At 48.8% G+C, this 13,606-nt stretch overlaps 1 protein-coding gene across 5 annotated transcripts in view; it reads left to right on the forward strand.

Annotated features, from left to right (window-relative positions):
- The first annotated feature begins 1,637 nt into the window (after nucleotides 1-1,637).
- PTPRG (protein tyrosine phosphatase receptor type G) overlaps nucleotides 1,638-13,606 on the forward strand; it is a 726,426-nt gene continuing 714,457 nt past the window's right edge. For 2 of the 5 annotated variants that reach the window (XM_059940105.1, XM_059940106.1), the window contains exons 1-2: nucleotides 1,638-2,483; nucleotides 4,438-4,578. In XM_059940105.1, coding sequence (XP_059796088.1) covers nucleotides 2,399-2,483; nucleotides 4,438-4,578 — 226 coding nt within the window. In that variant the 5' untranslated portion in view covers nucleotides 1,638-2,398. The remainder of the gene's footprint in view (nucleotides 2,484-4,437; nucleotides 4,579-13,606) is intronic. The other 3 variants (XM_059940109.1, XM_059940110.1, XM_059940107.1) reach the window with 2 other exon arrangements.

Raw genomic sequence — 13,606 nt, forward strand, 5'->3', positions numbered from 1 at the left:
TTTTAATGAGGTAATCATACACGCAGGGGTCATAAGAACCTCTCTCAAAGCTCCCACTGACCAATGGACAGCCCTTAAATACAACACTCCCAAGAAAACTGACCCTCTCCCAGCATTTATGGGGGAGTCAGGATTCCAACAAAACCAGGAAGGACCAAATTCCAAAGCAAATAAACTCGACTCATTCCCCACCCTGGGGGAGGGTGTTCACCCCCGTTTTGCTAAAGATAGAGCGCCGGTCCTCCCGGGGAACTTCCTGGCTTTTATTAGTTCGTAATCCCAAATGTTAACTTTTCAAAGATTTTTCTTTTTTAAGTGTGGGTGTGAAAGTGTTTCCCTAATCACATCTTGCGGGAGGATCTGGAACATCTGTACATGATTTGAAAACCTAGCATCCGGTTCGGATGTTTGGGTGGGTGGGAGACCCTGCGTGGTGGGATGAAACAGCAAGGGGCACGTTAAAAACAAGTCAAGATGGCTTTTAAACAGAGGCAGAAAAATTAGGCAAAAATTACAAATGGCTAATCACCTTGGCTCAATTACACGTTTAATCAATAGCCTTCATCCCCCACTTTTAGCACCGGCGTAAGGGGGAAAAATAGGGCGCTTAGAAGTCTAAGCGATAAAGATCTTTCTCACCAAGAGCCAAGGGACAAAACTCATTAACAGATAAGCCCAGTCTTCCATTTCCCCCGGACGCCTCTCCACGATTGCTAAAGTGGTTGCCGCTCCCCGGGGTAGCTGCCAGGAAATCTGTCCTGCCCCGCGGCGCAGCTTTCACCCAGCCAGGGGTTAGAGGCGCACTTCCTGCACCCTCCCCACCAGCAGGCCGTGGTGCGGGAACCTTCCCTCCTCCCGTGGAGCGGCGAGTTGGGAAAACTCCGCCACTGATCCACCGTGGCGCGGGTAAAGGGTGTGTGGGACTCGAAAGGGCTGGTTTTTGCAAGCCTAGGATCGATATTTCTCCCCTCCCCCACCTCTCCCTGGCCGGGAACAAGACCAAAGAAAGCCCAAAAAGAAAAAAAAAAAAAAAAGAAAGAAAGAAATTAAACCCCAACGAGGAGCCCGAGTGCGAAGGCCGCTTGGCTTTGTTTCCAGGCAGGGGCATTCGCCGGGATGGGGGCGCGAGCAGGGAGTGAGCAAGGGGCGGGCAGGGCGCGCCCCACCGCGGTGCTGCCAGGGCGAAGAAACCCAACATGAAACCTCCTCGCCCTGTAAAGGCAGCAGGCCGCCCCCTCCTCTCCTCAAACCGGAGCCAGGGCCCCCCAAGTCTCGGATACGCGAGCAACGCAGACGGGGGCGGGGGAAACCTCGCCAAGCCCGCTCGCAGCGCGGCGTCTTTAAGAACTCGCAGGACTGGAATCTGGCAGAGACTCGCCGGTCCCGAAGGCAGTCGCTCTCCTCCCTCTCTCCGAGACCCGTCCGGAGCGGCCCCCAGCCCCGAAACTGCCCCAGACGACTCTGCAGCACCCGGGGCTGCGGGCGGGGAGAACCGGGTTGTGGGACGCCTGCGAGGCGGGAGCCGAGTGCGGCTGCTTTAAGAGCGCGGGGCGCGCGCGCCCGCCCGCCGCCGGCAGCCCGGCTGCGCGCCCTGGGTCGCGCGCCGCCGCCACCGCCGCCGCGCGCCCCTTGCTCGCTCGCTCGCCGGCTTTAAAGTCTCTGCCAGGATCCATGCTCACATGTTACTTCCTGTATGGAGGCATGGCTAGTTTCCAGCCCCGCGCTCCCCGATCCTCCGCAGCTCGCGCCAGAGCCACAACTTTCAGGAGCATGGACTGAAGGCGCCCTCGCCCCAGCGCCCCTCTGAGATCCTTTGTGTTTCCCTCGGTTTCCTCTGGCTGTTTCTATTTTGGGGGGCTCTTCGCTCCCCCCGCCTTTACCCTCCCCTTCCCCGCTCGCAAACATGCCTTCTTCCTTCCCCGGGCCCTGGAAGGAGCTGCCTGCCTGAAGCCCGGAGACGCAGCGCCGCGCTCAGCCCCGCCACCGCCCGCCGGCTCTCGGGCTGCTCTGCCGACTCAAGTTGGGGATCCTCGGCTGCTCGCCGCCGCCGCCGCCTGCGGTCCTTGCCTACCCCGGGCCCCAGGCATCACCGCCGCCCGCCGACTCCTCGCCCTGCCCGCTCGGCTCGCTCCTTTTTGAACGGAAAGCAGCCCTTCTCCGCCGAGGATCGTCCCCAGCGTGGCTCCGCGTTCTCGGTTACTTTTTGAGATTTTCCGGGGGGCGCTCGGCGGCTTCCCGGATTCCAGGGGGACTCGGTCCGCCGAGCGCGGGGGCCCAGTAGAGCGGACTAGCAGGGGAAGAGCCCGGGCTTAGCGGAGGCTTACACCGAGGCAAGAACTTATTCAACAAGTTTACCCCCCCCCCCCTGCTTTTTTCTTTTCGATGTGCGTTTTCGGACATGCGGAGGTTACTGGAACCGTGTTGGTGGATTTTGTTCCTGAAAATCACCAGTTCCGTGCTCCATTATGTCGTGTGCTTCCCCGGTGAGTGCCGGCCGCCGAGGGGACGCGGCCCTGGCCAGCGCGCGCAGGGGATGCGGAGTTGCCGCCGGGGCATGGAGCTCGGGTGCCCGTCCCGGGGACCCCGGAGAGGGTGGAGGGGGGTCGACGCCCGCGGAGGAGAGAGGGAGCCGCTCCGCTGGGTCTGGCGGCGTAATTAGGCAGGCTGGTGGTTGGGCAGGGTGGAAGCAGGGGCTGGCCGGGGAGGGGGACAGGGGCCGCAGGAGTCTTGTCTCTCGCTCGGGTTTAGGGGGCCTGGGGGAGTCGGAGTCAGGAGAAAAGAAGACTCGTTCTGTTGACCCGCCGCTGTTCGGGAGAGCTAGCGCTCTGGGGCTGTTGGGGAGATTGGGGCCGTGGGGAGTATGTCTCTGTGGGTTTGGGGGGCCCAGGGTGCGTCCGTCGCTCAGGCGAGGATTGAAGGGGTTCAGAAGGGGGGGCTTGATTTGCTGCTCTCCGACTCTTTGGAGAGGCTAGTGTTCGGGGACTGGAAGCTGGAGGCTGGCCGTGGCGGACTGGGGATGTTGGGAGCAGGGTGCATTCTGGTCTCGGGGGTCAGGGACGACTCTGGCTCGAAGCTGGGGCACGGGCTGAGCTTCGGTGCCGGCGCGATGGAGCCTTCCTGGGCGCGGGGGCCTGGGCGCGGTGGGAGGGCAGGGAGCAGGCGGTTTAGGGAAATTCGTGGCTCCCCCAGCCCGGGCCCGTGGCCCCTTTATCCCCCAACTCTGCTTGGCTGGGCTGCTCGGATTGGGGCGCGGGGTGGGGGGCGGGTCGGCGGCTGAGTTGCTGTTCGTGCCGGGGCAGATTTTTTTCTGTCTCGCGCCCTGCCTACCTTCATCTTTACCCTTTTGCAGGCTGTTCGCGGCTGGCAGACCCAGACCCGCTCTTTTCTGGTCGGGTTAAGACAGGAACAGTATTGGCCATTGATGAAGATAATAAATCATCGCACGTAGCGGTGTGCGGCTCGGCGACCCTCCACTTCCAGCCCTCCACCAGTCGACCCCCCCTTCTTCTTTCCACTAGGGGAGGGCAGAAGCCAGCCAGCTGTCTCCCTCTTTCTTCTTGTAGCCTCCCCTTTCCCCCCAGGCTGCCCCCGAGCTCCCTTCGGTCTGTCCGGCCCCCTCCCCCAGGTGGAGGCCTCGTCCTGTGCCCTAGTCGGGGAAGGGGGTGGGAAGAAGGGAGCGATTCGTTTTTCATCCTTTGCTCTCCTAAGGACAGGGAACCCCCCCCCCCCTCCGTTTTTCTGCCTTCTCATCCACCAGCTCCTGGATATTCGGAGGAGGGTGCGATCCAGAAAAAAAGGAACCTGCCCCCCGATGTTTCTGCTCCCCCTTGTCGTAGCCGCCTGTCCCCGGGTGGCCCGAGCGCACGGTTTTGGTGCACCGGGTCCCCCAGCTCCGTCGTGCGCCCTGGAGGAGGTCGCGGGCGCTCTTGCTGCCCTCGGGGACTGGCAGCGAGTTTCCCCTTTGCAGGCACGGGGGTGGCCTCGAGGGGCAGAGAGGCAAAGCACTGTCTTTTCTTCGGGCACCTCGCATTTCCCTCTGCGCATTCTCCTGTCCCTGGAACCGCACGGAACTCCGGCCACAGCCCAGAACCCCAGCTCGGATGCCGAGCGAGGACGTGCGTTCACACTCACCCGAGGCCTGGGGTTTGCTCACCAGGGTCCTGCCTCCACTGGGACCTGGGGGCGGTGTGGACATTTACCCTTAAACATCTCCCTTGCTTCCCCAGTGCTCAGTATTTGTGTTAATCATTGCTCCTCCTAGACTTTTTTCTTTGTCGTGGACTTGCCGGCTGAGTGGGCTCAGGTGCACACTGGGGTTGAGCTTCGTAAGGGTCACGTTTTACTGGGGTGAGTGGGAGGCAGCAGGGGAGCAGCCTTGCAAAATACGAGGAATTTCTAATTCCACTTCTGGCCTTCTCCTTACACTCGGGTGTGCAGTCAGTGGGCCAAGCTGCGATTTCTTTTTCCTGATGTCTGAGGAAGCCTTGAAATCCAAAATGGGACCACCAGTGATGCCGCCTGCGTCGGGCTGGGACAGTTTTCGTCTTCCACATTTTCTATGCGTGCTCACGCTACGAGGTAAATAGCCCATTCCGTGGTTCGGGAGCCGAAGGGTGTCGGAAAGGGAAGGGGCAGTAGTGCGAGGCGCGGGTAAGGAGGGTTGTGGTTTGGGAAAGTGCGCCCTGAGAGGGTGCAGCAGCAGCCTTTGCAACCAAAGTTAAAATGTCAAGAGCCGGAGACGCCTGCTTTCCATTTTCCGAAACTGCCGCGACACTGCTGGACCTCAGGGGGCGCCCCCGAGCCACTCGTCAGGCTCCCGCCACCTCCACCCGCCTAGGTGCCGTGGGGCCGTGGTGGGATGAGGCTGGGGCTGGAGGCTGGGCCGCTGCAGATGCTCCTGGGAGCGGAGAGGCGGCCTCAGCTCCGCCCTGGTGCTCCTGGGCGGCTCTCAACCGCTGGGGACCCGAGTTCGCTTTGGGACGCCCCTTCTTGGCAGCCCTGACCTGGGAAGGCTTTATCTGGTTGACACGAGGGACAAAGATGCTTCTGGTGTTGGATTAGGGTCCTCCTTGTGACATCTTCACCAAAATCCCTTGTTGGTTATTTTGTTTCCTCTCAGAATCGTGCTAACTTTTCTGATACATTTGTTCTCAGCTCCTGTGAAAGATACAGGGTAACTTTAATTTGGAAGGGTTTTGCAAACATTGCCCTGGCCTGAGTCTTTCCCCAGAGGATGGGAAACAGTGGCTTTTAGTCTCTCAACAACAGTATGGCAGGTGTGGGACCCGTGTCGCCATTAATGTTTCAACGGATATTTCCATTTCCAGAGCACAAGTGTTATCAACATGATGTAGTGCATAGGACGTTGTTTTCTGACATCTAAAAAAAATATTATGGAAAAATTTATGAAAATGGAAAAACATAATGGGCCCCTGTGAACCCCCTACTCAGCTGTAACAGTTACAACTCAATTTTCCCTCTTCCATTGCCCACCCCATCCTCCCCAACACCTCATTATTTTAAAGCAAATCTTACACACAGTTCATTTAAGCATTGGGTGTATACATTTCTAATCATTGAGAATTTAAGTGCCTCCAACAGCAAATAAATTATGTTATTTGGAAGGGTTAACATTTTGTGCATTTTACATTCTTAAGCTATTCAGCAGAAACTTAATTTTTTTTTTTAATTGACTTCTCTTTCTGCCCTCAGAGCTGAAACCTTCTCTTTGATTCTGATATGTTTTGTACAGTAATGACATTACATCTAGGAGGCTGATGTTGGAAACATTTCAGATGGGTAAGCTCTGCTGTGTACCTTGGATGTGTCAGAATCGGAGGATCTATGATTGATGTCCTGCGAATCTCCCTCTGAGCTGTCTCTTGGTGTATTTGCATGTACATGCTTTAGTCCTGATGGACATCCTTTATGGCCTTATTAGAAAAATGCAGAAGTAACATATTTGTAAGTCAGCAATCTTGCTCTTCAGGGATGGGGTGAGAAACCATGCCCCCCCAGCCCCTTCCCCAAAGTGTCTTATTTGAAAATGGAGGATCTTTGTCCAGTCTTGAAACTTGGTCCCTCTAATGCAGTCATGGAATAAAATTTTCGATGTTTCCTTCTAAACAGTGTTCATATTACAGAGTTGATGAAGAATATTAGTACAAATAGGCATGACAGGACCTTTTGGAAGTAGGGAAGTTCCTGTTGCCACAGGCAGAATGGTTATTGGAAAGGTTGGCTGAAATGAGAAAAAGAACTAACCAGTTGTGAAGCTCTGGGCATCTCCCCTTAATTATGGACCCGTTTTCACAGAATAAAAGATAACATTGTTTAAATGAGGCAGTATGGGGAATGCTGATGATTTAACATAGCAAAATAAAACAAAAACCCTTTCTGATTCATCTTTCTATTCTGAAAAACTCCCAAGTTAATGTAGTATAATCAGTTACATATCACTGCACTAATTGAAATGAACTTTCTTGCCTTTTATGAAAGAGCATTTAAAATGCCCCAGAACAATTATTATTAGGGATCCCCTCCTACTTCCTTACCCCTCCCTCATTTTCCTGGAAACTTCTTGACCAAAAGGACAGTCTGGACACATTAGCCATACCTAGGTGAGGAAAGCAATTAAGTGTTGCTAGTGCTTTGTTGCTTTACCTCTTTCCTTTTATGGTGAAAGGTGTTTTGTTTTGTTTTTTTTCTTTTAAATCTGAATATACCTTCAGCATTCTACTCAAAGCATGCAGGACAATGCAATGTCATTCCTAAGCAGGATAAAGTTGTAATATGGGTGTGCATTCTGAGTTTCAAGAATGAAAAAAGTTGTGATTAACGCTTTAATTCTAGGGCATATCTTTCATGTAGTCACATTTAATAAATCAGACTTTATGGGAGAAATTCAAAGCATCTGAAGTTATCTCAAAAGTGCTTGACCCCCCCCCCCCCCCAGTAAGCTCTTGGTGGGCTTTGGTTATAGGTTGACCATTATCAGGTGAGGGGTGGTAATGAGCGAAGCTGCGTTTTTGGCTGGCTGTGTAAAGAATAAAAGGTCTGTGTATCTAACAATATAAAGGAAGCCAAGGAGATGTGCCCTGCCTCCACTTTTAGTTCTCCGTCTGAGCTTGATCTGGGCAAAGCTGGTAGCTACTGAGGGAGGGGCTCAGGAAAGTGAGAATGTTCTTCTGAGAATAGCCTGCCCCCAACAGGCGGTGAGAGCTGCTTGTGGAATTCCATGGGCCGTTGCTGAATTTGAACCAGAATGAGGTTGTCTTGGTACACATTAGGCCCTCAGTAAGTATTCCCAAATGATTAAACGATCCCATACCTTTGTTTGCCTGTCTGAGAAATGGAAGTGACCATCTTGCTTGTAAAAGACCCAATTCCAGAACTGTGGCAGTGTTGTGTGCACTCAGAAGAGCAAATGCACATCTGTAAAAAAAGTTCTCTGTTACTGACTTTGCTTTGACTTTTTATTTTTTATTTGTTTACATGGAGTTCTAACCAAAAAAATCACTCCAAAAATGATGCATGTTTTTAAATACCGTTTACCTCTCCTTGCTTTTTTCGTACAATTCCTTTTTGTCTCAAATTTTCAAGACAAAGGAATTGTTAATGTCTCTTAAAAAAAAAAGTTTGGAAGTAATATAGGTGAATTTCATTTTCAGAAAAGCCTGTGATGATTGAAATATGTAACTGATAAGTTTGTGGTTTTTTCCTATTATGAGAAGCACTGTGAGGTTTATCAGTGATGGCTGTGCAAGATCGCTTGAGGTAGCTAGAGGGCTTCATGAGCAGTTGTCTCCTATAGGGACACCTATAATTGGAGGGGCCATTTCATCTGGTATGACTCGTAGCAAAATGTTTGGTGTTTTGACAGAAAAAATATATGATCTTTGTGAGTTGGTTTGCCAGGCCTCTGCAGTCTCAAAATTTTTATGACTACAGCACTTGATATGATTATTTTTTAAAAAAACCATTGTAAAAAGTGCTCTTAGGGCTGGGTGGGGGAATGCCAGTCAGCTAACCAGGTTCCAGATGTGCCCGGTTTCTCTTTTCGGAGCCCCCTTAACTGAATTGGGTGGTGTTCCTGCTGCTCTTGGGGTGGAGGGTGGGAGGCAACTTCCACACTGAAGGAGGATCACTGTACTGTTTTATCTGCATATGAAAAGGAGAAATCTTTTAGGAGCCTAGAACTTGTTAATACTTTTTATTTCCTTTCTGAACCAGGTAGCTATGGAAAGTTGTTTAAAATACATCAGAATATCATCTCGAGCCAATCGGCCTCTGCCATTACTAGCTGTGCTGCTTTAGACAAGTTACTTAACTTCTCTGTGCCTCACTTTTTTGCCCTCTCTTTCTCTGCAAATTGGCATAGTGATAGGACCCTGACTCCTAAGGTCTTCGTGAGGCTTGAATGAGAATGCATGCTAAAGGACTTAGCACAGTGCATGGTAAATAGTAAGTGCTCAATAAATTAACCATTTTGTGTGTGTGTGTGTTAGAGAGATTTGGGTAGGAATATAGAGAAAGAAGAAAATTGAACTGAAAAAGACAATTATATGTAAAAACAAAAACATTTTCAAAAAATTTATATAAACGTGCATGATGATTTTTGTGCCTGGATTTGTTCTTGAGGGCGAGGGAGGCTGGCATGAGAGCATCCCATGTATAATTAGTAAAATGGTTGCATTTTGAGGTTTAAAGGAATGAGAAAGCCTCCGTGAAGTCTGAGATAACCTCCTTGCTCACATCGCAAAGGAGGTCTCCTCTTTCCCTGCTTAAAAAGTGAAAAATGTTTTCTGCAGGCTTAAAATGTACCATGCAAGATCCCTGTGTGGTGTTATCCTCTGTAGAAAGAGTTGCTTGGTCCTGCACCCTGGAATGCCCATCCCCCTTGTAAGGCCTGCTGTGCTGTGTGGTAACCAAGGAGGAATGGGTCTACCTTTGACTGTCATTTCTGGGTTTTAATTGTGTGCCACTAATGGGAAACAAACAGTAGTCTTTGGGTGTTGCTTTTATTTTGTACTTGTGTGACACTTGAACACACGTATGCCCTTGTCTCCATATCTTCATGGATTCAGACCTCCAGAGTATACAAGAGAGAACCACACACTGTGCGTGCAAAGCTCCTGCCCTCTAATCAGTTTTTTTGCAAACAGAAATCAGCATGATGGTTTTCTGACCAAACAACAAAATGATTTTAAACTACTCGACTTAGCTATTTTGGGGCTGTAGCAAAGTGACACAGTTGGCTGCCGAAATCTAGCAACTAAAAAAGAAGCAATGAAAGCATAGTTCATGGAATATGTAACACTTCCATGTAAGAAAATAGGACAACTGCTCTTATTTTTGGGTCTGTGATACTATTTTCTTAACAAGGAGAGGGAAGCAGGTTGTCAGTTGATACTGCAGTGGGTATACTTTTGAGGAATTCATATGAGTTATTAGATGAATCCAAGAGGTGTTTGAATTCTGACACCATTGCAGCCACATGAATTCCACAGTGCACTTAAATCAGATAAACTCATCAATTTGGAATAATTTGGGTAGGAGACACAGCCATTAGCCATTTACCAAACATAAAAGCATAGTCCAGATTAGTGAGGAAATGTCATCGACTTTTCAAGAGTCAAGTTAGTCACGTATCATCAGTAGGATTCATTTACAAAGCGATGGTTATTTATAAAAAATGAGTTCTGTTCGTTTTTTAAAATATATCATTTTTCCTGAAGTGTTTCAATTCAGTGAGTGTGGCGGTTAAGAGCCATAGTCTTGGCCTTGGCTATGTCACTGGGTAGCTGGCATTTCACTATGTCACTGGGCAAATTCCTCAACATCCTGTGAAAGTGGGGTTGGGTGGTAGTGGGGGTCTGGGAGACCTCAGAGGTCCAGGTTGAAATTCTTGATCTGTTGTAGCAGTGTTATGTTGAGCAAATGGGCCTCATTTTTTGAATCTCTAAAATGGGAACAATGGTTATAAGAGCCCATACTCACCAAGCACTTGCCATGATCTAGCCGCTGTGTCTGAGCTTCTTATATGCCTTTAATCCTCTCTGGAAGAAACCGTGAGTATCCTTACTTTAGGATGAGGAAACTAAACCCAAAAGGAGGTTGTCACTTGTTCAAGGTCACCTTTGTTGGGGGGGTAGGTAAAATATGTCTCTCTAGTTGTCTCTCAGAATTATTTTGAGTCAGGGACTTCCCTGGTGGTGCAGTGGTTAAGAATCTGCCTGCCAGTGCAGGGGACACAGGTTCGATCCCTGGTCTGGGAAGATCCCACATTCCGAGGAGCAACTAAACCCGTGCGCCACAGCTACTTAGCCTGTGCTCTAGAGCCCGCGAGCCACAACTACTGAGCCCGGGTGCCTAGAGCCCGTGTTCTGCAACAAGGGAAGCCACCGCAATGAGAAGCCCGCGCACCGCAACAAAGAGTAGTCCCCGCTCGCCGGGAAAGCCCGCGCGAAGCAAGGAAGACCCAAAGCAGACAAAGATAAATAAATAAATAAATGGGGGAAAAAAAAAAAGAATTATTTCGAGTCAGAATGGTTGCTGTTCATTTGGAAGATGTTTTTCCTAATTGCACAGGAAGGCTGGTTAAAAGACAGACCCAGCCGTTTGTATTTGACACTACTATTCCCATATAAGCAAGTACCATAAAGTAAACACTGGGTGAAATAAAGGTGTTTTCCTGTATTTGCTACAATTAAATAAGGAAGTAAGGCAATTACTATAGCATTTTATTTGGTTACATTGAAGAGATGACCTTTCTGCAAATTACTTTAGCTTCTGAATAAGCTGATAATAACTGTGAATAGAGTGAGTTTGCTGTTGGTGAGTTTTTCTGAATCCTCTTCAAAAAGATCTAAATTCATTTAGTTTATAATTTGAGAACTTTCGTCTGGGGCGTTGAATATGGTTATGTTATAATAATGGGTTATTATTGTCATCCCATGTATCATTTGAGTGTGGCCTGCAGGCTCTGAATTATGACTTCAGGAAAATGTCTAAGGGAGTTGTGCTTGGCACGAGATGGTTTGGGTTCTGGATTTTTTCTCTGGGAGTTTAGAACTAGCCATGGAAGCCCACCAAGCCAGCTGTGGGATCTGGGCAAGACCCTCAGTTTCTTTGGGGTTGTTTTCCTCACCCTTAACTAAATGGCTTCTAAAATTCTTCCGGAATTTTTAGGGATTGTTGATTACACACTGGGTGGTTTGGGAGGTTGTGGCCTTTCTGCAATACACAACTCAGATTCCCAGCCCATATTGTAATGTGATTTGTGAGGGGTCCTTCCGGTTAGCTTTACTCTGAGAGTTTGCTTTTTAAGGCGTTAAGAACCCTTTGATTATTTCGCAAACCCTGCTGCACAATATCCTGGGCGAATTAAGAAACAAGGTAGTGAGTGGATCTTGGTTAATGATTTTCTTTTTTAAACAGGAAACCTGATTTCTCCTGGAGTCCAGGTTAAAAAAAAAGGAAAAAAGGAAGTTTGCTCATGCCAATGAAGTTATGCCTGGATTTTAAAACTATTGAATGTGATTTAGGATTGGGATGGTGGTGGCAGGATTCTTTATCTAAAAAGAAATCCCCAAGGTAGTTCCTGAGCTTACTCTGGAAAAGAGGAATGGAGAAAGGACAGTCATTCGGGTTATTTGGAGCTCTGCAGGGGACCTCTGGCCAGCAGGTGCTCTGTTTGGCCATATTGTGTTGAAAAAAAGTTGAATTAAAAAACGGGGCATTTCTCATTCATGTCATCAAGTGTATCCTGAATGCCTGCAGCGTGCCAGGCACTGGGGAGACAGTGGTGACCAAAACGGATGGAGACTCCTGCCCGCATGGGGGCTTCTCATAAACGTCTGCGCAACTCCTGGAAAATTGGAAGGTATAGCAACGTAGGGCATGTGTCTTGCTGGGTGACAGCAGTAAGCTGGAATTAAATAGTGGCTGCCCCTTGAGCTGGGGCCCTCACCTGGCCCGCAGTGGTTATTTAGAATTCTCAGCTGATCTCTGGAGGTGTTTGCCACCTGCATAGGTGATTTCTAGATTTCTACCCGAGGGACACTTTTTTTTTCTCTTTTTCTTTTTTTGCTGTTGTTTGTTTGGGGTTTTGATTGCCTGGATTGCTTGTGTGTGTATGTGTATGTGTGCGCATGCGCTAGCGCAACCACGTGCGTCATTGGCTGATGAAGTGGCGCCCTTCCTCTGGGTCTGAAGTTCACCTCTCCTGGCTGTGTTGTTTTTTTGGCTCTGCACATAGCCTGCTGCTTGGATACTTCATAATAATGTGGCAGGTTTACTGCTGATCTAAATTGCTGTTGGCTTGTTCAATTTTAAAAAGTTTCTCATTTAAGAACTAGTGCCCTTGGTCACTTTCTTGTTACCAAACTCCCCAAGAAGGGCATGATATGGGGGGTAAGAGAGGGAAGGCCAGTGACCAATACAGTAGAATCTAGTAAATTAATATTGGAGATGTCACCTTAGTGGGTCCCTTGCCAAAGAGCTTAATTTTTTCATATAATCTCCCTGGTCTAATAATTTTTTGCATGTGACACATGTATGGATTTTTAATCTGTGTTGGAAATATCATGTATCTTAATTCATCCAACAACAACATAGGAAAACCTGAACTTTGGATGGAGTAGTGTGTCCAGCTTTTGGTATGGGCATTTGGAAGATTTGAGGAGGTAATTTCTTCACCCTAATTCCAGCACATGTTCTTTAAGTAGTCATTATAATATATGGTACATCTGTGTGAATTGTTCATATATGACTCAGAGCCTAATTAGGCTCTATGCCCTTTGAGGGCGAGACCTCAGTCCTTCCACCTGCTCAATCCTCAGTATCTAGGTGTTGGTAGTCATTTTTGAGCACTTAGAGAATGAGCAGCTAATGCTCTCTAGAACACTTACAGGACATTTTACAAGACAGTAATAATATCATTGTATGTGTTTTCCAGAAATGTCACATTGCATCCTCTTAAGAGACATGATATCCAAGGTCAACATCTTTCTTAAGAGAACTGAGTTTATATATATTGTCATGGTGTTTGAAGTCCATCTTTAAAAACGGAGAAGCTAAATTTGTACTTCCTATTACTGGTCACCAGGGTATCTATTGCTGAAAATGATATATTCTAATTAGGGGTCAGATGTCTCATGGGGCAGCAGGGTTAGGTTTTGATGGTCACAAACCTTTTTTTTTTTTCTCTCTTGTGGAATAATTTAGGCTAAATTCTGTGAATCTGGTGTTCATTTGCATCAGAAATGACCTTGGCTGTAGGGTCGATGCAGGAAAAGTAGGCGGTCTCATTTCTGCTTTGGTTGTCCTGGTGACGGTGACAGTGACACAAGGTAGGTAGAGGGCAGCAGAACTTGCTTGAGCTGACTGTAGAGCGTGAAGATGAATGTTGATCTGTTGCCTGGTAATGGCTTTGGGCAGGTTGGTCTAGGAGAAGGGCTTGCCTGAACTGACCATTTGGGCTTGCTTGACAGGTATCGGTTGACCATGTTGTCTAATGCCCTTGGTTAAACAGGTGTTAGCTGTGCATCATGTCAGTCCAAATGTGCTTAGGCATAAGTTAAGTTTCCCAGCACACATCGCTACT

This window comes from Balaenoptera ricei, chromosome 11, assembly GCF_028023285.1.
Source record: "Balaenoptera ricei isolate mBalRic1 chromosome 11, mBalRic1.hap2, whole genome shotgun sequence".
In the NCBI taxonomy this organism is placed as follows: Eukaryota; Metazoa; Chordata; class Mammalia; order Artiodactyla; family Balaenopteridae; genus Balaenoptera; species Balaenoptera ricei.